This window comes from Hyalella azteca, unplaced genomic scaffold (genome assembly GCF_000764305.2).
Source record: "Hyalella azteca isolate HAZT.00-mixed unplaced genomic scaffold, Hazt_2.0.2 contig6929, whole genome shotgun sequence".
NCBI classification, from domain to species: Eukaryota; Metazoa; Arthropoda; class Malacostraca; order Amphipoda; family Hyalellidae; genus Hyalella; species Hyalella azteca.
The window spans coordinates 231,712-254,358 of record NW_025937069.1 but is presented as its reverse complement, the minus strand read 5'-3'; the positions used below and the strand labels follow the sequence as shown (position 1 = coordinate 254,358).

Here is a 22,647-nt window from a genome sequence, read left to right as displayed (position 1 = left end):
AATAAAGATAAAGATGATACTACTTTTTACAATAATATACTATGTGTTATAATAAAGATAAAGATGATACTACGTGATTCTAGAAATAGTTGTCATTCATGATCACACATTTCGTGAGCCGTGAAGTCTGCCGTCTGGGCTGTGGACTGCAAACTTTACCAACATTGTGCATTCATTGGCCGGCGGTCTATACTTACAGCTCGGAATGTATTTGATGCTAATTTTTTAAATCACATGTGAGATAAACTCCGTTATTACAATAGATTTATTTAACGTTCATTTGTGAGTATCCGTTGTGTTGATGTGAATGTCGTAAGGTTCAATGGTAAATTTGTTGGCTTTACGGAAGTAAATATATCAATTATTGGTCAAAAACATTTGTGTTGTTTGGAGAATGTTTTACCAATGTCGTTAGACAACATTTTCCTTGACTTGTTGTTTACTTAGAAACACATTTTGCTCTCTTGCAGACCGGCAGCCCTTCGGTCGCGGCGCGTCAAGACCGCGTATAATTTGCACTCTTTTGATAACGCATAACATTCATCATTTCTTCTCCATCGCACCAAGATCCGCCATCTCTTTCTTCCCTGATTTATTCTTCGGCGGAAGACTCTCCGTCTGTAGCCGCCATATTCTCCTTGTTTCGTAAATTATCCTTCGCAAAGTCGAACCCCCTGGAGCGCCTGCAGGCGAATCCTGCCTCCTCGTGTGTGTCGTCTGCAGATTGGAGTTCGTCTGCCTCCTCGAAAGTGTCGTCTGCAGCTTGGAGTTCGTCTGCCTCCTCGAGAGTATCGTCTGCAGCTTGGAGTTCGTCTGCCTCCTCGTGTGTGTCGTCTGCAGCTTGGAGTTCATCTGCCTCCTCGAACGTGTCGTCTGCAGTTTGGAGTTCGTCTGCCTCCTCGAGAGTGTCGTCGGCAGCTTGGAGTTCGTCTGCTTCCTCGTGTGTGTCGTCTGCAGCTTGGAGTTCGTCTGCCTCCTCGAGAGTGTCGTCTGCAGCTTGGAGTTCGCCTGCCTCCTCGAACGTGTCGTCTGTCCTCGTGGCGTCGTCCATCGTGCCGTCCATATATTCGTCCTCACCGGCCCGCCCCTTCAAAGTTGGGCTCGAACCTTCGATTCGAGGCACCTCTATTTTTGCCGTGCCCAGCTACACGGGCATCATCACCCACGAACCTTACGCTGAAAAGGTGAGTCATACCAAGCAATAAGTCCAGCACTCAATCAATCGTCAGTTATGGAAAGATCGGGTTCCAAAGGCCGGATCCCTTGTGGAATCAATTCACGAAAAGTACAAGAATCGGCAAAAGGCCATGAGCCTATTTCTACAGTGCCGACAATTATATTCTATTCTATGAAGCTCCGCAGAGCAAGAAAGCTAGTTGTTTCCGATCATCAACCTTGCGTGATTTTATCCAAGCCTGATATTAATACAATATTCACCAAAGAACCTGACGTTGAAAATACGATAAAATATTGGATCGACTTCGGCATGAAACAATGTAGAGCAAGCCTGAAACTTATGCTAAAACTTGTGGAACTGAACTAAGTCGAACATTCTAAGATGAGATTTTTAACTGATGTGATCAATTATTTTGCGCAAATCTATGATATAAAATCAAATGAATCATTTGACACAGTTTCTTTGAAGCACGCAGCCGCTCGTATTGCAGGTCTGCGTTGACATCGGAGGTGGTCTAAACTGCGTCGCCCCCCCACGGCCCCCCAAATCTCCCTCGCTTGCCCTCTCCCGCCGTGGCGACCGAGGGGATGAGAGGGAAGCCCTCACCTCCCCAGAGCTGTTGAGGACATCCCAAGCTACTGATTCATCTTACCCTCGCATCCAGCAGTCCAGCAGTGAGACGTGCATGTCACTCATTGCATTAACTATGCTGGCATCCAGCGGTCCAGCAGTTAGACTTCATGTCACTCATTACATTAACTATGCAGTCATCCAGCAGTCCAGCAGTGAGACGCTCATGTCACTCATTACATTAACTATGCAGGCATCCAGCAGTCCAGCAGTGAGACGTTCATGTCACTCATTGCATTAACTACGCTGGCATCCAGCAGTCCAGCAGTGAGACGCTCATGTCACTCATTGCATTAACTATGCTGGCATCCAGCAGTCCAGCAGTGAGACGTCATGTCACTCATTGCATTAACTACGCTGGCATCCAGCAGTCCAGCAGTGAGACGCTCATGTCACTCATTGCATTAACTATGCTGGCATCCAGCAGTCCAGCAGTGAGACGCTCATGTCACTCATTGCATTAACTATGCTGGCATCCAGCAGTCCAGCAGTGAGACGTTCATGTCACTCGTTGCATTAACTATGCTGGCATCCAGCAGTCCAGCAGTGAGACGTGCATGTCACTCATTGCATTAACTTTGTTCACAAACCATAAACAGTTTCCTCACAACATCCGACGATGTCTAAGCTCGAGTGTTGTGTAAATCTCCGTCTTGCTTCTTCAACACTAGCTCAGTGGAACGGCAAATGCGCAGTGTGCAAATTTTCCATTCTGATTTCATTACGAATTTCATAGTCAACGATAGTACATTATTAAAGAGCGACAGACGAATTAAATTAGAAAAAAAAAGATTTATAAAAATATTAAAGTAAATATAATTAATGGAAGCACTCCATTTATTGTATAATTTTAATAATGGAACGAATATAAGTTTCTGCTATTTACTTGGTAGATTCGACACATTGACCTAAAATAATCATAAGATTACCTTAGTTTTGTAACCATATTACTGAGCGTCACAATAACGCAAGGGCAGGAATGAGGAAAATGTAGCGATAGAGTTTCAAAATCGCCATTTATTTAGCATCATACAGTACCATAATATAAAACAATTACATTATAATTAACATAAGTATGTACTTATGTACTTTTGCCGTGCTAAATAATGTGATACTAAATACCAACATGGTATTTAGTTTTCGTCAAATGTACATTCAAATTTAATTCTATCGGATAATACTACGTATTATCCGATGATTTTTTTTTCATACCCGGATGAAACAGATCCTTTCAGAAAGATCCGCCCAGAACATAATGCAATGCGTGACACATTTTGCTTAACACAAATTATTCCATAGAATGACGGTTGATATCTGATGTTCTCATGTTCCCGTGCGCAGTCCTGGGCAACCACCACAGCGCCGCGAGGAGCAGCTCTGCGGCGCGCATGCGCCTCAAGGGCGCAAGCCGTGAGAGCATAACTATGCGTTCTGAAGCTATGCGCTATTGGCGTTCCGTGCATGCAAAGTAAGTATCAATGTTTTCTGTGAGTAATTGCTATTTGATCGCTAAGTGTCGTATGAATTTATTCACTATTAAATCACTCAGTCGCAACAAACTACAGTGTAGACCAAAGAGCAAGAACAATTAGTGAGCGGCACTTGATCACTCGTTAATTACTTATTATTCCCCCCACAGGTACTCCGTTCTTAACGAATTTAGCCGCCAGCGACGTTCGGCCGCTGCCAAGAAAATGCGACAACGCAGCAGGGAGCGAAGTCAACTTTCGATATTTTTCGTAGTTTTTTTCGTGGTAATTTTTGTGGTGATAATCCTGACGGAGGTGTTCTTCATGGACGACCGCAACGATGGTATCCAAGTGTCGGGCAAGAGGAGCGACGAGTTCGACGTCATCGGCGACATCCCGGACTACATCATAGACGACAAGAAGATCGTCAGAGCACTGCAAATTGATTCATATAGACGCCAAGAGGTGTCCGTCAAGAATGACGACGGCGTTATACATAAAAACGTTGACGCATCTCGCCTCAAAGCACGAGTCTCGGGGAGCTACCTGAAATCGATGCGGACCGCAGAGAGGAAAATGTCGTGGCCGTCGCTGACGGAGGAAAAAGCCGTCTTATTCACGGCCAACAGCTCGGCCGTCGATGCTGAATGGATGCCTGTGCTAAATGCTCGCCACAAGTTTTATGTTTACTCTGCATTTTATGACGATAGAAAAGCCAAAATAATTCGCATCATTGGAGCAACTTTGACAAAACGAAGTGATAGAGTTTGGTGCAAGTATTGGTATTCGAACTCGAGTACTCTTGTTCTCGTAGGGGCAGTGAAAGTTATTAGAGAAAACTGGAACTTGCGCTACTCTGCTTGCTTCATCGCTTGCCCACTGACGATCTTCACAAACGGCAAGCAGCCCATACCGCCCCCCGATAGCATCTCCATCATGGCGGACCCCGGCGGCAACGCCACAAACAAACTCAAGGTTCTCAACCTCAACAAGGATCATACCGAGGAGAGAAATAATTTCGCCGTTTGCGTGAAGCCATTGCATTTCGATTATAATAATATAAATCAAATGATTGAATTTATTGAGTTGAATCGATTGATAGGTGTTGAGCATTTCACATTATATAATCATACCATAGGACCAGAGGTTGCTTGTGTCCTAGAGAACTATGTTAAGCAAGGAATAGTCACAATACTTCCGTGGAAACTGAATATTAAATCTCAGAAAGAAATTCGAACAGAAGGACTTTTCGCAGCACTAAACGACTGCCTGTACCGACACATGTACCGTCACAAGTACATACTTATGATAGACTTGGACGAGTACATCGTACCTCACTCGAACACCACGCTACCTGAACTCGTCTCGTTCCTCAACACGCGGGCGGATGTTCGTAAGATCGGAGCCATCAGTTTCCAGAACGCTTTCTTCTATTTACAATGGCCGGATGATCCAAGCAGGTGAGCCAATATTTGTTAGAAAAACCACGAAGATTCTAAAATAGCAAAACTGCAGATCGTGCACAGAACTCGCACTTTAACTCGATTGTTCGTGCCCAGAACAATCCAAGTTTAAGACTCGCTTATAACAATCTCCGTCTATAGCAGTAATGGTAGCAAGTTATTTCCGCGCAGATGTTGAGGTGGCTAAATGTGAAACGCACTGACAATTATCTAACATTATGTCAAGCACCAGAAATCTTTTTTTGTTGTACTATTCGTAGCTGGAAAAATCTGTAATGAACTAGTGGGTGAACTAAGCATAGCACTAGATAACTAATCCAGCTAATCCTAGAGCAAACGTCATAATTATCAATACCAGGAGATTGACGATATAAGCAAGAAGCTTTGTATGTAATTTTAATTTGCAATTTTTAGCTACAATTTTAATTGGAATTGTAACTGTAATTTCAAATCCTGATTTTCCTAATTAGTCTAAAATAATGGCTACGAGTACTTGAATTGATATTAAAATCTGTAATCGTGGGTCTTAGTACTTCCCGAACGAATTTTGGCTCATACTCGTATTATCAAAACACATACCCATTGCAAGGCTTCCAGCAGGCGCACAAGCAGCATGACATTCTAGACCTTGGTGTATACTCAACAAAAAGTGGACAGTCTTTGCATGGTGTGCATTCACAGAACAGAGAAAAAACAGCCTATATTTACTGCGTGCTCCGATAGTGAAGAGAGTGGTTTTTCTTACAGCGCTGGTTTGCCTGCTCTCGTCACGCAGAGGAAGACCAGAAGGCGACAGCGCTTCCACCCACACAAACAGCGCTCCAAGTACATTGCTGTCAGCCCTTTCGTTGTTGAAGCAGGTATATATTTTAAATCGCTTAATATGGATTTTCTTAATTTCCATACTGAACGTAGTACAAACGCAGTCTGTTGATTCATTCTTAAATTATTTCAAATCGTATGAAATGTTCTACCATTATACAATGTCATCCACCTTAATTTTTTCAGGTAACCATTTTGTGTGGGAGTTCCTGCCGGGACGAGGCACCCTGAACGTGCCGAGTGAGGTTGCCTTCCTGCACCACTATCGCGTGTGCGAGTTCGGTGGCGACGACTGCGTGCGCAATCCTCGTACCACCGACAACTCAATGGCGCGATACAGGGACCAGCTGGTCACCGCATTCACCAGCAGAGTTGAAAGTCTATCCCAAAGTTGTCATTTGCCGCCTCTAAACACGGCCCTAGAAACTTCTCCTCAGCTGTGGCCCATATCAGACGCTTCCTAGTTGAAATGCTTTCATTTTATACACAAGTTATGTCCACCCACCACATTATAAGAAAAGTCTTAGTGTTTTACACGGTGCCAGTTGTGCAAGCCACTATAAATGTCCAGTACTAACTGGCAAAAATAATGAATGAAGTTAGTGGTTTGATGTAAAGGGGTAATGACTAATTTGGTGCAAATTTTAATAACTTACAAATGTTATAATTCACTTGGAATTCCACGTACAATTCGTTAATCGTGCACTTCTCCGACTAGGATATTAAACAATGGTCAATAGAGGTTAGTTCTTGTCATCAGGGTCTTCAGATCCGCGAAGCATTAGTGGCGTTTCTTGCATGCGTGAAAAATGAGATCAACATTGACTAAGTATGTCAAGACGAGTTGGTCGACTCCTCTAAATTGGTTCACATTACTTCCCTCGTAAGAAATTCAGGAATGAAATTCCCGAATTTCTTCGGGAAATTCCCGAACTCGTGAAATTTGGGTGACTGGCATGCGAAAAATTAATGGCCGAGAATGAAATTTTTACCTAACCAGTCAATGCGGCTTCTAAAGACAATGACTGCCACATTTAAGAAATACTTGAGAAACTATACCTACGGTACCTACCTAATGACGGGAGTTGTAGACGGTCGTGTTGGCTGCCAACACTGGTTTCGTGTAAACGCTTCACCAGTTCAAGTCGAGACTTGAACGGAATATCAATTATTCACGGAGAGTTCCAATCCGAGTAAGCCTAGGCCCAACGGAAGGACATTCTTAGGACGTAAATATTTCACCGTTACTCGCCGTTTAGTTATTTCTAACTTTACAAATGAGACTATGAAATTTCGACTTCATTCTTTCTCACTCGATAGAATGACATACAAAATGAGCATCACCGCAGTAGTAGGTGTTCGCTTCTTACCAGACACGTGTGAATAGTCCAGACTTGCCAAAACCTAAGTTTTGCTAGGTTTGACGAACTCTAGCTCTCTCCCAGCGAAGCCCGGATGAAACTAATTTCTCTGGTACTTGTCAGTGGAGAGTCGATTTTTTCAGGGTCGGTTCGAAACAGTTGGCATTTCTTTGAGGTTCTTCATCTGCGGAATTTCACATGTCGGGTAGAATTTCACCTAATGCAGTTTTAATTTCATGCTGTATTTGATAATGAAGGTGGAATTCATCAGCAATTATTAGTTCACTTTAAATTTGAATGTACATTTTTGGAAGCGATGACGAGATTAGACATGGTCAGCACTTTAGCATATCCAGAATTCCGTGTTCAGAGATCAAGGAGTGGTAAGCACCGATATTCAAGCTTTGTGATAATGAAAGCTTTACATTCGATACAAGTTACCAATTAGAAAAAGATATTCCAATTCCCTCTTAGTTTCAATTACCTGTCAGTAAAAATATTGAAAGAAAATACCATAAGCACTCCGCATCACTGTATAGCTATAGTCTTCAATTCATCAAGTCATAGATGTAGGCTTCAATTCAAGTCATTACCAAGAACCATCTACAAAGAGGCACAAGTATTGTCTAACGTCACTGCTGATGTTTGGTAATCACAAACTCCTCAGGGACCCACAATCGATATTAGGAGATATCGAGATCTCTCGGCACACATTACCACGAATGCGCTCTCATGCCGTCAATCTGAATCACGGCCATATAAATTTACAGCGAAAGTTAACGTCAAACTAAGCTGTTAATTGGGCACCTCTCAATGTTTCAGACGAGAGACGCACCAAAATTCGCGTCTTTCGTAAACTTGTGTAATAAACGGTGAACTGTGAGCTGAAGAGCCAATCTATGAAGGAAGAGCTATCCCAAGGATAATCGCTCCTGTTCATCACGGATTGACATCTCTTCCTTTCCATTTTGATCGCGAATCTTAAGGGGCCGAAGTATAGCTTGCTCTATGTGTCAGACCTTCATTCTCTAAGTCGGTGGCGTCTCGTTGGGTTTATTAGAATGTAATGTTCAGCAGCAGATAAAGGTTACACGGTTAGAATTCAAGAAAATACAGCGCTGTTCTTTTGATTTATTGAATGTAAAAATATAATTTAGTAGGTATCATCGAGTGGACTGAACAAAACAAACTTCAAATTTTCGTGAACAGCCAAATTTAACAACTGATTATTGAATTGCGAAATTATTCCGAAATGATTCAATACTGACCGGTCTCTCGCTATCTCATGCTCCATGTTAACTGAGACCATCACTAAGTCTTCCCTCCGCATTCCATTGCCATCTCTAATTTCATCTCTGCTTACATCAAAATCAATCTTGATACATGCATCACTGCCGGCCATACCTTCTTAATTACGATCACGTCATTCCTCTCAGATTTTTATCTATTTTAATTAATTCTTGAGGAGCATTTTATTCAATTCGGTCAGCAATTCTCTCTAGCTATGATGAAAATTAAAACTTCAAGAACCTTTACGAAGAAGGTTCAGCGAATACATCGTTTCTGACAGAAACTTATCAGTAAACAAAATGGAAATGTAAAGAACATATTCAAATTCTTTCAGGGATTGCAATTTCAGTTAGAACTTCTAAGTATACGGTGCCGACGCCCATTTTGTTCCTGGAGACTACAGAGCCGCAGAGGAATCTGCCGCTTGTCCCGACGAGCTTTCACCCTCTGATCTGCCGACGCCGTTCGCGTTCACCGTGATGCCACCGCGGCCGCCACCTCTGGCCCCACGGAATTGGCCACCCATACCACCTCCACCGCCACTGTAATCAAGAGAAACTTATTGACCGAAGCCAGAATCCAGAACTTCATAAAAATGTTGGTCAAAATAACGCAAGGTGTATACAAGTTGTCCACCCTGTATGGAAAACTTGTCGTTTACACTGCACGAGATAAAATTCCAAGCTGAAAAGCAAAGGAGCTCGGGACCCTGAATGACTAACTTTAGAATCGTGGTTCAACTTTTGAAACCACCGATGATTTGAAACGTTAACAAAAAGCCGACGCAGCGACTAAGAACGTAATTCATACTTTACTTAAGCGTTTAGTTAATGGGCTAGAACTTCTTACGAAGTTCAAAAAAAAAATAAATAAAAAACGCGACTATATAAATGAAGTCCACGAGCAGGAATCTCCTGAGACTAATTCATAGCGACTAACTAGTGCACACGCCATAAGCTTTCTTAAAATTTGATAGACCATAGCTCATTTAATGCTTCGTTTAGTACGTAGCTATTTCAAGGGGTAATTACGACGCCCGGGAGAATAAATGCAACACGGGAACACTGGAACACGCTGCAGTAGAATAGACTCTAGGGCTCAACGAGTTGTTTTCTTTTGTGATTTAATTCAGGCATTTAAATCGATTGCTTCAAAGCTAAGTAGCAGCTTGTCAAAATAAAGCTCGTACGAATATATTCCAATCAACAAATCTTGCCCAAGCTAAAGATTCCATCATCAATAGCTTCAGTGCTGGACGATATAATCTCTGACAATCTAGGATGCAAAATAGGAGCTACAGCGAGAGCCCAGCGTTGCACAGCACTGACCGGTAATAGCCTTGGTTGTAGCCTCCTCGGTAGAAGCCGCCTCTGTTGTAGTAGTTGCCGCGCCCGCGGCCGAAGTAGTTTCCTCGACGAGCAGATGCTACACCGAAGGTTTCTTGGTTTATCTTCCTCTCCAGACGCCAGTCAGGTCTTTGGCTGCGACTGAGGAGGCGATATGAACGATAATGAATACTCTACTGAAACTTTAGCAAATTCTAACCTTACATGTGAACGGAATTAGTTCTGTGAATGTTAGAAGTTAGTTTTCACACCAAACTAGTTATTGAATGTTTAATGAATGCCTTAAAAACTAGACGCCAAGATTCAAAGTACTATAAACTTGCTAAGATAGTATATAAATAGGAATTAAATTACTGACCCCTGACTGCGTTCGACGGCTTCACACGAAATGGTATCGAAGAAAGATTTAGTTTTATCGTAGCAGGGAATTGGCTGATCTTCAGCGCTACTTTCGTCCCCAGGGCCAGTCTCTGTGCCAGAATCTTCTTTCTTCTCTTTCTCTACAACATTAGGGTCCCCGTTCTCAGCGGCTCCTTGAGACGCTCCTCCAGGACTAGAAATCTTCGTTGAAGCCAGTTGCACGCGCAACTCCTCGAACCTGGTGTTGGCTTGCTCGAAGTCGTAATCTTTCTCGAAGATGCGCTTGTCTTCGCGCTGTCTATTATTGTTCATGAACATGCCGGGACCGCCGGGACCTCCACGACCCACGGGACCTCCACGGGGCCTGCGTCCTCCCCCTCCCCCTCCGCGGTTTAGATTCATACCTCCTCCCCCACCGGCGCCGCTGCCAGCGGCACCACGGCCCATGCCCATGCCACCGCCACGCCCTGAAGAAGAAAAGCGTACAAATGCAACCTACCGTGCTTCGTACTCGTGCTGTGCACCAAGAAAGCCACGCTGGGTAATGTATAAAATGTGACCAATAATGCCATTTGAATAAGTACATCCCAGAACAAGATTTTCAGCCAATTATCCCGCTATTTCACTCACCATAGTATTGGTTTTGATACTGGTTTCTGAATTGGGGTTGATTGTACCCTTGATTGTAGCCATGATTGTAGGCCTGGTTGTAACTCTGGCTGCCACCCATTTGCCGACGACCACCACCCATTCCACCGCCCTGGCCTTCTCGGGGAGGCCTGTTGATACGAGTGGTTAATGTCGGCCAATATGTACGAAAGGTTTCACACGAATCTCCAATTTCTTAACAAGTGCAAGTCAACTTGACCGTCTAGATGCTAGACCTGCCGTCAGTAGGCATTTTATGAAAGATATTTCACATCACTGAACTATACAAGGCAGGAGGTTAACAAGGACGGCAACGACGATGTAAATGTCGTTCAAAGTGCAAGAATTTCATAACACTGGAATAGCTGTAACGCTGAACGCAATCCAGCGTCTTTTCCACTATTAATCGGCTAACTTTCAAACGCATTCATAGAAAACTGAATGTGCCAAGTCTTGCCGACTGAATCCCGTCCTGCAAATGCAATTAAAAACCATCTTTGCACTTTGAAAAGATGGCATTGTGCACTGACCTATCCTGTCTTTGCTGCTGTTGTTGCTGCTGCTGCTGCTGAGGTTTGCGTCGGTTGTCTTGCTGCACCCTCGAGGCCTGCGGACTGACCTGGACGCTGGCGTCCGACACGGGCGACTTGCGCGCCGCGGCGGCTGCCAGTTGGCTCGGGGTGGGGGAACGGGAGGCGCCCATCGCGTCAGCTAGAGCGCCAGTACGTGAAAATAATAGGCAAGATAAACTACGGCAGTAACAGGGCACACCTTACTTGCGAGTCCACTAGAAGATGTATAATCATTTATTATCAATATATTCATCCAAGTACGAAGGTCAATTTAGTCACTCAGTCATATGAAAGTTTACCAAGGTTCTCAACGATTTAGATAGCTTTCATTAGGTGGACTAAATCGGCGAGGATTATCGAACAAAATATGAACTAAGTCTGGACCAAGAGAAATGCAGCTGTCAAAGAGTCTAGGAGGCTACGGCGGAAAGCAGGCTAATGAAAGTAACAATTAACATGGACGAAGATTAAGCAGAAAAAGGTTCTTCTAGAAGGATAGAATGTATAGAATTACAGGTCAAGTCTAGTAGGGAATTTAGATAAACTATTGTGCCACGTCCAAATTAACGTCCTTTACTCATCGTCTCACCTTTTAGGCTCGAGGTAAGTCACATTTAAAGATATTTATGTGAATTTCGTGAGCGCCAAAGGGCATGTCAGAAAGGTTTACTATATACAAATGTTAACAAAAATGGCAATTTGCTTACCTTGCATGCTAGTGGCAGCAAAATGCCCAACTGAATGCACGTTACAGACAAGCAAGCTTTTATAATGAATAAGCAAGGATGTAACACAGGCGAGGACAGCGTACAAGGCTGTTCAAAATAAAGTAACGAGGACATCCATGCTAGATTGGAGCTACAGCATAGAAGCTACGTCGACTTACAGGGGGATTTAGCTTGACGGTAAGTCAGCACTGACTGCTGATGCCTCTGATCGCTGACCATCTCACCCCCAAGGTGAGACTGCCTAGGAGATCGAGTCGCATCGTCAACAGGGCCTGGCCCTTGCATAACAGGGCCAGCAGTCGAGACTTGCTCTCTTAGCCCTGGGTCGGAACCTGGAGGCAACTCACTAGCTTGTGACGCTGGACCTGAAGGAACGCCAACACCTGAAGTGGCAGCTGCAGCAGCTGAATGAGCTGCAGCTGTCACTCCAGCACCACTGAAGCCGGCAGACAGAGGCAAGCCCTGCTGGCTCATGGTTTGACCGTAGCTGTAGCTCGGCGCACCACCTCCAATTGGCCCCAGTGACGGCCGAACGCCGCCAAACGAAGACGCCTGTCATTGCAGTACTAGATAAGTCTCAGGCTAACTGAATGGCTAGTGCAACAAATGGCTGTCAAGAATATAAATGTCAAGACCGTAAAGTTGCTGCTGGTGATTACCCAATTTTCAAACTCTTCCAAAAATCTGCACAGAATGCAATTCCAATAATTTATGAACAAGGTATTTCCTACAAATTTTTCAAACTACAGCCGTGCTGAAATAAAGCCAATCATGTCCGAAATCTTTCCTAAAAACTAAATTCTTGACTTGACGTTAAGGCCACAGAAAACAGAAATTGCCAACGACAGGAACACGTCAACACAGAAGTACTCTAAAACAGGTTATTTTGCATTAGTATTTTCAAGATGAGATACCATTCAAAGACTTGAAAATTTGTAAATTTCAAAGCAAACGGAAACTGTTTAGAATGCTATATCAGACAGACAAACCTGAACAATGGCCGGATCATTGTGTATTGCACTCATAGGCTTAGGAGTTTCACAGACTTCTATCTTCTTTATGTCCGTGCCTCTGAAGATTATGTACTCGTAGACCTCATCTCGTGCGGGTACAGGCATCTCAGTTTGGCGGTCTTCGGTCCCAAAAGACCGCACTGAAAGTATCAACAAATAGGGTTAGGCATTTTGAGACCTGAGTATATTATAAAGAATCCATAAATGCTAGGACAACCTAGTGGTTGTGCAGGATATTATCCTGGACAACCACTAAGCGGTGGCCGAGAGGATGAATATAAAGACTAGTGTAAATCCATAACCTAGTAATATATCCAGGTCAAAGAAAGGAACAGGCATGATAAAAATCTAGTCATTTTTAATGAGGTAGATGAGGAGTCTAGGTAATTTCAGTAGCCTTGTTCAGTAGGCCTTCATAAAAGGCCTTAATTTTCAAGCAGTCCAATTTTCTGAATTGGGAAGGTTAAACTATAAGAAAATGGCACAAGGTAACAAAATTTTTTTTGTTTAGAAAAACTGCATTTTGCAGAAGGGTGCAGACAATTCTGTACCATTCTGGCAAGCGGTAATCCTATAAAATCTTTATTAGGCAAGAGTCACTGCAAATGCCAAGACATCAATTCTGGAACTCTACAATACAATCTGTCAACAAATACATTTTGCAGCCACAAAGATTTAAGCTTAATGGTTTATTATCAGTCTTCCTTAAACACAATCCAGTTTGTGTACAATGGCCTGTATCTTCAAGTTGGCCTCCAGAGCAGGAGGTAAAACTCCACAAAAATCATTAGCTCTGTGAATGAATAAAATATTCATTCAATTATTGTTAGCCGAGCCATATTACATAGCTGCTCAAAATTATGTGCTGCGAACTTTCTGTATGTCTGACTGCTAGGCAGAATTCTGTGCCTTTGTAAATAAACCAGTACCTTCATGGAGCTTGAGATGGCAATACCTTATATCAACTTGGAAACTATAGTTGAGAGCACACTAAGCAAGACTAGGCAATAACAGAGTAACTTTCTGCATCAAATTCTTTCCCTTTTCATTTTACTCACAACACAATCTACCCCACCCCTTTAGCCTCTGCTACAATATCACCTCTGACTGTTTTGCTCTTTTAAGAAAGAGCATATGACTCATGGAAGTTGGACAATAAATAATATGCGTTTAAAAATTACTTTTTAAAGACAACACTTCCAGAGAATCCAGTGTCTCCAATCTTAAAGATGTACCATGAATTTCTCATTTAATTTTTGAATATTAAAAAAATTAATTAACCAATCTAATACCCAACAAATTAACACCAATCTAATACCCAAATTCAAATATTCTACAGGAGACAAAATTTAACCTAACCACAATGCAGTAACTTGTAAAGACGTCAAGTTTCGTTGAAAAGCAATGAGATCATCATTGACATTACTCACAAGTATTCTTCTGGTAAGTTCAGTAATGCTAATTAATTTCAAAAAATTATTTGTAAATGATTACATACTGAATAAAAGCAAATCCTTGCACCCTGCATGATCATGTCTTTACTATAGCAAGAGATATGTCCTACAGATCAAAGATGGAATTTTAGCATTGCTCATCAAACCTTTCCTCCATACAATCTGATTTGGAATACCGTTGCACAATCACACAGTTTGATGGTTACAGCAATCTTTACATGGATGATTATGAAAAATCATAAGCAATAGGCAATTCATCACTGCAGGTTGGAATTCTGGGATGGTGCACATGCTTCTGCCCTAAGATAGTGCATCATTTTTGGGTAGAAGCACATCTCCATGTCAAGATAGGTTTGTGGGATAATGAGGTCATCCTTTCCAGAGTGATTGGCATGTGCAATAGGTTATGTGTAGCGGTTAATTTAATAACCCTCTGAAATTCAAGCCTGTAAATAAAGTCCATCGTTTCAACAGCAGAAATTGAAAAAAGCCATATAAGGTGGTGAAATTACCAGCCCTTAGTTGAATGTCCACTCAAGACAATAATAAGTTTTGGAACAGAACTATGCTATCTCAAACTTAAAACCAGATGCAGTGACCGTAATGTAGACTTATTTCAACGATACCCAGAAGCCACATTCAATCCGTGGTCTGGTGGTGTGTGGAAGGTTTTATGCAAGGCTTGAGGAGAGCATAACAGTGGTCACAGGCTGTTTCGTGCCAGTTCCAGTTTTAGTAGTGGCCAGGATATAAAGCGATGCTTCAAAGCAGAGTCCAGTGTTGGACAGCAATTCATGTCTAGGTTATTCTAGCTCTTATCTGGGGGTGTAGAGCTCAAAATGTTCAGAGCAGGATGATGTCAATGGTCAGCTATGGATAGCAAATTTGATTTATGACTGATCAGATCTCTCTATGTCCAGAGAGATCCATGGTGTTCCATCTAGGGCTTTTTGGTGCACAAAATTGGTTATTTGCAGCTGTGCTTTCTATGATAGCAAAGTCTCCAGTTATTGAAGCTGGAGGATTCAGAAGAACAGTAGGTAATCCAAGAATTCCAATCATCTTTATCCATTAACTAGTTTTTCATAAGATTTCAACCAATTCCACAAATGTGAATGCTCCATTAGTCCTATCTCAAATTATCCACATCTCACAGTTCACACTCTACTATGGAGATATGGCAACAAAACCTTTACCACAAAGTGATTTGAGTTCAGCAAGATTACTACCAAGTACCTAACAACTTGAATACCTACTTCCAGACTTCTAAATGGAATTGTAGGCTAGCCCCCTTCCCAAGTTCCCCTAGCACTTCACACATCCTCTCTTGGGTCTCAAAGAGAGAAGTCTCCCCCTCAGTCACATTGGGATACCAATATACAAATTTAAACCAAGTGGACTAGCCTAACTGCTGCTGCACATAGTGGCAAAGCAGAGAGTTTTTTTGACTCTCTTCAAGTTCATTTTTGAGTCCTATAAGTAGACCAATAAAGTATCCTGGATACCAGCATTATCATACATAAGAAATTGGTTTAAATCTTGAGTAAATGAGGAAACTAAAAATGAACCGATTCTGCAGAAGCTCTGGTTCATGGTGGCAATCCATAGGTTATTCAAAAGAACCTGTTCTTATGTCATTTTGAACCGATCAACGCTTCTTTACGGACCGATCGTAAAACACCTTCACCGGCAAAAGCTTTTGCACTTCTGAAGAAAGTCATATCAACTTCGAAACTGTACATATTTTAAAATTGAGTTGTTATGAGACCATAACTGAGAAAATGTTGCTCAATGGGTTAGTCCAGTCGTAAATGAGACTTTCGGTATTCCCTTCCTACCCCCCCGCTGAGCCGGACCGGTCGATGCTCTTGCAAACGCATAAGTACTCACAATAATTCCCTGCCACCATGCTCTGGTTTGCCACTATGCTGCTGCATAACTAGGTATCCATTGTTTGAGGCCGTATAGGCTGTAATATCAATTTTTTGAGGCCGTATAGGCTGTAATATCAATTTTTTGAGGCCGTATAGGCTGTAATATCAATTTTTTCCCCCCTAGCCTAGAACTTCCAAGCCACATGCAGCAGGTCAATTTGCTTTCAAATCAAAGTAATATAGACTAACACAGACTCTCCTTCAAGTTCAATTTCAAGTCCAAGTAGACCAGAAAGGTATTATAGATACCAGCATCATAATACATATACCTAATATTGGCCTAAAACCTAAATCTTGGGTAAATGATATAAATAAAAATGAACCGATTCTAAAAAATCACTCTCCTCTTCAATGCAGCTTTAACCATTCCAGCAATTGTATTCATTCAAATTTGATCCAAACATACGTTAAAATTTCAATGAAGTACTAGGTCATTAACTAAAGGCTCACGTACACAACAGATCCGCCGACTAATAGGCTAGCCTTTCATAACTCTTCTCTTACCTTTGGCCAAAGCAATGATTGATTCCTGGGCATCGATTGTGTATAATATTCCTTCATATCTGATCTCAGACTTTGAAATTAGACTAATTTTGCTCCCCAAATAGGGGACAGGACTACTCATTTTGAAATTCAATCCTTCTTAATTCTAGCTATGATTAACGGTAACACCACACGATCGTCACACAACATAAGATATGCCGCAATGAGTAAGCAGCCATTGTCAAAACCAGAAACGCGCTAATGTTGCCATCTAAAGGTATTTTCGATTTTTAAAGTTTTCACCAAAAAAAGTCGCTCAATAATTTTCTCTCATCGACAAAATGAAATTTATGCCGCTTTCATTAGACACAAAATTATTTACCGAAAAATGAATCATACCATTCACTTCGAATGTGTTATTATTTTTGTTATGATATATTTGTGTCAATGAAACTTTGAAATAGAGTGTAGATCAAATTTTCATTGACGAATAAAATAAGAACTGATGCGTATATTATATCGATAAATGAGAAAAAATAACATAAATAAGTATACAAAACTGAAAACCGTTTGCCATCAGGCGATAAATATTTCATAAGATATCATAATGAATTCCGTGTATTAATGGGAAGCGGTGGTGGAACGGTTTATCGACTTGTTACAACAGTTCTCTTTAACTTTGCTTCTTGTTGATTGTCTGCTACAAATCTTATAATCGATGTTTAACACACTTCTACCTGTTAAATTGACCTGAAATTTTGCTTACTTGCGTAAAGTCGGAGACAATGCATGAATCAATTGACAGAATAAACATTTTTTGTTCTATTTTCTCTTTAGAAGTTAGTAGAGGAGGTGAGTGATCTAATGATATCTATTCAAATTTGAGAATAAAATGAGCCCAATTGACTCAACGTTCTAATTACTCATTTACTTGTGGAAAAAAATAGTTGTTTACGTAGCCTATCTATACTTTAATTCAGTTTGCCTGTAGGCTGAGTTTTAATATATAATATAATATGTAAAATTTTCATCGCAAAACTGCGCGCGTGCTTCAAAACACTATAAACAGAATAAGAATAACTATCGCTTTTTTTATGCCAGATGGTATCAAATTGGACCATTTTAATGCAACCGAATTTAGACCCGATGGCTCGACACACTGAAGCTTATCAAAAGTTAGAATCACGCGAGGAGAACTATCGAAAATTTATCACTTAAATGTTATCAAGCTGCAAGTCGACACCTCGATTAAAACTACTAAGAATTTTATACCAAGCATACCACTGCAAGTAATATACAAGTTCACTCAAACCCGGACTTCTTTTTTTTCGCTCAATTCCAAACCATATTCATACTATTAAAACAGTGCACTATGAATCACATTCGGTAGACCAAGAAGAACACAATCTCGCCATGTCAACGAAGAACCTAAGTCTTTGTCAAAAAGAACACCTAGACCCAAAATGTGAAAGGCCCAACTACAGATATTAATAAAACCTGACCTAATGAAAACCAACTCTCTTTTACAATCAACATCCCAATATATATTATGAAACACACATACCTTACAAAACGGAATAACCGCCACAAGTCCAAGGCAGGTCTGAGAAACTACCGACACGGTCAGACAGGCAGTCAGGCACTACCCCAACAGGCTCCAATAAGGCTATCATCATTCACTCGACTATATGATTCGACTATTCACATAATTCATTCGACAATATAAATCGACCATTAACGTCATTCACTCGGCTATTCATATCATTCACTAGACTATTCACATCATTCACTAGACTATTCACATCATTCACTTTAATAATAATAGCGGTAATAGCGGTTTCAGCTTAGTAGGCCGTAGGCCTGTCGCCGATTCTTAACATCGCAGAACATTCACATCATTTTGCGGTCTCGAACTCGCAACTCACTGCTACAATTCTGCTCTGCTTAACCGCCCGGCCTCCTTGCCGATTCTGACCAGAAACTGACGCACAGAGCTGGGATCAAACCCGCGCCTCTCTGCTACAATCCTGGTACTCGTGAGGTCGTGATCTACATGCGCGACGAGGCTACTTAATTGTGGCAGGGCCAGGGGACGACGACAACGCACTACTAGCATTTGTTTATCCAAAATATATAAATAAATAAAATATAACTCGGTACTCACTGCAGTGAGTGACAGAGAGCGCATTTCCTCGTCAACGAAAGCGTGGTCACGGACGGACATCCACACGATCAGACAGAACGAGCACAATAGCGCTTTTTTTCCATAAGTGAGAAAATGCGCTAAAAACAGACACTTCCAATGCCAATTTACAGATGCGCACGAGTTGGTAAGTTAAAATCCGACGACAACTTTCACTTAGTTCTCTGTGTTAAGAGGTTATAATTTTGACCCGAACAATCGGTGAAAGCAACTAAAAGTATACATTGAAAAACTTTCAGCTCAACCAATTCTTGAAGCGAAGAAATAAATCGAAAATTAGAATGCAGATTCCTTATTTATAAAATGGTCTACTACTCAATTAATTTGTGGCATATGATATGAAATCATATCATATCATATCATATGATTCATATCATATCATATCATAGTGTTGGCAGCGCAGAAGATTACGCCTGGCGTCGCCTGTCGCCAATTCTAGTTCTTTTCGATCGTGACTTGTGATCGTGACTTTTCGATCGTGACTTTTCGATCTTGTTCACAGGAGATCTAAAAATAGGTCCTTTGACTATATCTTTTCGAAACTGACCTTGGTTTGTAATAGCTATTGGACTTATTACCAGTCTCGTTAGATGCTAAGCATTTCAGAACTGAACATATACCTCTGCGCAGCATTGTCTAGTCTGTTTTTGAAAGCGTTCATTCTATGAGCGTCAACGATGTAGGTAATCAGGGTGGCTGTTCAACATGTCCAGGACTCGAAGCGAGAAGTGTTGTCACGTGGATGAGTTGCAACGTAATTTTTTTAGTTTATAGCCGTTTCCTCTAGTGTTGGTACTCATTTCAAATTCTAGTAATCTTACTGGGACCTTGTATAAACCATGAGTCTCCTTATCGGCAACAGGCCATGGGCCTATTTCTTCAACGCCGACACACTTCTATTCTATTCTATAAAGCTACTTCAATGAAGTCGCCACGCAGCCGTCGATAATATAGTCCTGTAAGCTTATAAATATGTAATCTTTCTTCATAAGACTTGCCCTTTAAGCCTGAAACAATTCTCGGTGCACGTCTGTGAACACTTACTACTAAATTTTTGTCTTTTTTCAAAATTCGGTGACCACCCTGCCTTTCCAAACTCTGGGTTAGGGAGCACGACAGTGACAAACAAACAGCTTCATCGCTTCTGCTGCATCTTGGTATTCATAACACCGTTTGAGTAATTTATTGTATTTATTACCTTGCGTTTCAATACGCTTAAAAATTTTCAACTCAGTGTCGACAGAAACTCCTAATTTTTTCTATTGTCGCCTTCGCACTCTCACGGTGTATAAATGTTTTCTCATATCGGTAGATGGCTGTTCATTGTTCTGGCAGAGGTGAAGTACTCTACACTTGTCAGAATTTTAAGTGTATTTATCAAATTTATCATGTTTTCAGTGCCAATAACTGAAGGGAACATCTCAATGAATAAAGTTGAAACTACAAATAAGTGTTCATAGTTCCGTGGCTAAATTATAATTATCGAAAGTTTTCAGCCGATTATAATTTGAATGTGCTTTTTCGCTTAACTTGAATGATGAATATGCTCTGAATGCACACGAAATTATGAAATAGTCCTATTGCAACGCATTTAATCGCCTTATGTGACATTGCACTGAGCAGTTTAACTTGTGCAGGTTAAACTGAACAGTAAAAATATATATATGTTGATGAGTACAATGGGTAATGTGAGGTCCTTTATGAAAATCAGTATTGCATATGAACTTGAATTGATAGAAGTTAGGCCAGAATACTTCACTTGAGATACATTATCGCTTGAACTCGAGTGTTCCTACTAAGAGAATAAAAGCAATAGCCCTTTAAAAATATTCAGGGAACTCCCTCGATTTGGCATCAACATCTGGTGCAAGACCGGTGTTCCAATAATATTTAATATAATGTAGGAGTTTATTTGGGTATTGCATTGAATGAGTTAGAATATATCAAATTTTTCTCATCTGCATTCATGTTAAAAAATTGAACTCAATAATTGAAATGTCTCTATTCCCAAATTAATACCTGTGACAATATGAGTAGCGACAGAAAATTTTTATTCCATTTTACAAAATACTGATATCGGGGCCAATCCATGAAAATATATATGGAAATAAATTTTATAATAACTAATGTATAGTCAGGTGATAATGCCGAAATGAAGGTATTTAGCCATAATAATGAATTTAGTTGGCTTAGTTTTAGATGTGATAATAGCAAGCTCTGATAATATACGAGCCATAGAATCCCGTAGCTTTTTCTGATGTAGGAAAATTACCTTTTCTATAAAGAAAATAATAATTCAACAGTTATACAGTGGTTGAACTTGCAGCATACGAGAGGTATCGTGGGAAATTTCTCTCCTGAATACTAATTTATATGCATGTCCCTCACTGCAGCTACTATTCCCAATTCCCATCACTGCTCTTGCCGTCGCTCCACAGACGGTCGCCAAATTATTGTCTGAGGCGGTGTTAGGTCAACAGAAGAGCCTCAGATTAGGTAATTGAATTTCTATTTAACTACTGTACTGCTACTTAACCCCTGTTTTAGGCGATAACAATTTTCATACCCGTGATATTATCTAATATATACATGTGATGTTCTTATGACATGAAAGGACTTGTGCAACAATTTTACTGGATCGAAAATTAATGAATGAAAACGGTGAATAGGTAATTGTAAGATGGAATAGATGAAAACAATGCATCAAGCATCAAAATAGTGTGTACTAATAACTTTAAAATAAGTCCATATATACACTATTTTGGAGTTTGTCAAATGTCAATAACCAATTGTGCTTTAAAATAGCAGACATTAACTAAATACCTAAGAGATTTAAGCAGAAGTGGATGTAAATGTATTATGGATGGTATTATGGTATAATTGGCAAAGAATAGGCTAAGTAGGTCCTAAATTTCTTGTTCTACTGTCAATGGCCCCCAGGTCTCATAGTGTGGCACAAGAGTCGTTGTAAAATTTATCTCAAGGTCATCTGGTCGTTGAACAACCGCATGCCAGTCGATAGTCGATAGGATTTATGCAGTCGATAGTCGATAGGTTTCTTCAGTAGTTCGATAACTTAACAATGAAAACACTAGTGACTAGTCGTTAATAATGGGATAACCTTAAGTCTATGTACATTATATTCTTTATATACAACAAACACCTAACAGATAATGCATTAATGTTTAATTTTTCAAACCAGCAGTACCTTCTTAGGTTTTTTTACTAATGAATTCACCGCTTCACCTCACCGTAAATATTGTGCGTAAACAAATGCAAGCTTTCCCTAAAATACGGAGGTCACACCTTACTCTTATCCAGAACTGCTTACTCAGTTTTAAATACTCAATCACCAGAATTATCAAACCTCAACTCTATTTAATATATGGCTACTTGCATTTGTTCGACAAAAGCAAGCCACTCACAAATGGGATTCGCAAATTTCATATTCTCTCAGGCATATCCAAGAATACCAGTTAGTTACAATGGGAAGAAATTAAAACTACGGATGTGCACCTCTGTTGTTCACGTGCGTACTGCAAATTTAAGCATAACACATTCCTGAATCATTCATCACAGAGTGAATTTCAATAAATGAAATGATCTAAACGTAAAAATCAACCTTGTGAATCAAGTCACGACAAGTACAAGAATCGGCAACAGGACATGGGCCTATTTCTTCACTGAATCGACA

At 40.8% G+C, this 22,647-nt stretch overlaps 3 protein-coding genes across 4 annotated transcripts in view; 2 read left to right on the top strand and 1 right to left on the bottom strand.

Annotated features, from left to right (window-relative positions):
• Window positions 1–545: 545 nt before the first annotated feature.
• On the top strand, window positions 546–7,388 carry LOC108671017 (the record flags this gene model as incomplete). Its single annotated transcript, XM_018158503.2, has 6 exons — window positions 546–1,184; window positions 1,668–1,851; window positions 3,149–3,275; window positions 3,447–4,736; window positions 5,487–5,599; window positions 5,748–7,388. Coding segments are annotated over 6 exons (2,631 nt in total), but the record flags the coding sequence as incomplete, so codon positions are not given.
• A 653-nt stretch (window positions 7,389–8,041) lies between these two features.
• LOC108671016 (protein LSM14 homolog A) lies at window positions 8,042–17,003 on the bottom strand. 2 transcript variants are annotated; one of them, XM_018158500.2, is made up of 8 exons: window positions 16,772–17,003; window positions 12,856–13,019; window positions 12,214–12,418; window positions 11,097–11,286; window positions 10,549–10,697; window positions 9,917–10,385; window positions 9,541–9,699; window positions 8,042–8,754 (listed from the first exon to the last, which is right to left on the bottom strand). In XM_018158500.2, exons 1-8 carry the CDS (start codon window positions 16,890–16,892, stop codon window positions 8,610–8,612), a joined length of 1,602 nt encoding a protein of 533 aa, XP_018013989.1. In that variant the 5' UTR covers window positions 16,893–17,003; the 3' UTR covers window positions 8,042–8,609. The 2 variants fall into 2 exon arrangements, with proteins under 2 accessions (XP_018013989.1, XP_018013990.1); XM_018158501.2 differs by having other exon boundaries at window positions 11,097–11,277.
• A 4,338-nt stretch (window positions 17,004–21,341) lies between these two features.
• LOC108671006 (cytochrome c1, heme protein, mitochondrial) overlaps window positions 21,342–22,647 on the top strand; it is a 10,988-nt gene continuing 9,682 nt past the window's right edge. The window contains exon 1 of the mRNA XM_018158491.2: window positions 21,342–21,449. The gene's annotated coding sequence lies outside the window, so the exon portion shown is untranslated. The remainder of the gene's footprint in view (window positions 21,450–22,647) is intronic.

Excerpts from the sequence above, each read along its gene's own strand:
- LOC108671016 (XM_018158500.2), bottom strand. The coding sequence starts at position 16,892 with ATGAGTAGTCCTGTCCCCTATTTGGGGAGCAAAATTAGTCTAATTTCA. Across the intron at positions 12,419-12,855 it reads ATGATCCGGCCATTGTTCAG|GCGTCTTCGTTTGGCGGCGT; the intron begins GTTTGTCTGTCT and ends CTGCAATGACAG. Across the intron at positions 10,386-10,548 it reads GTATCAAAACCAATACTATG|GGCGTGGCGGTGGCATGGGC; the intron begins GTGAGTGAAATA and ends TTTCTTCTTCAG.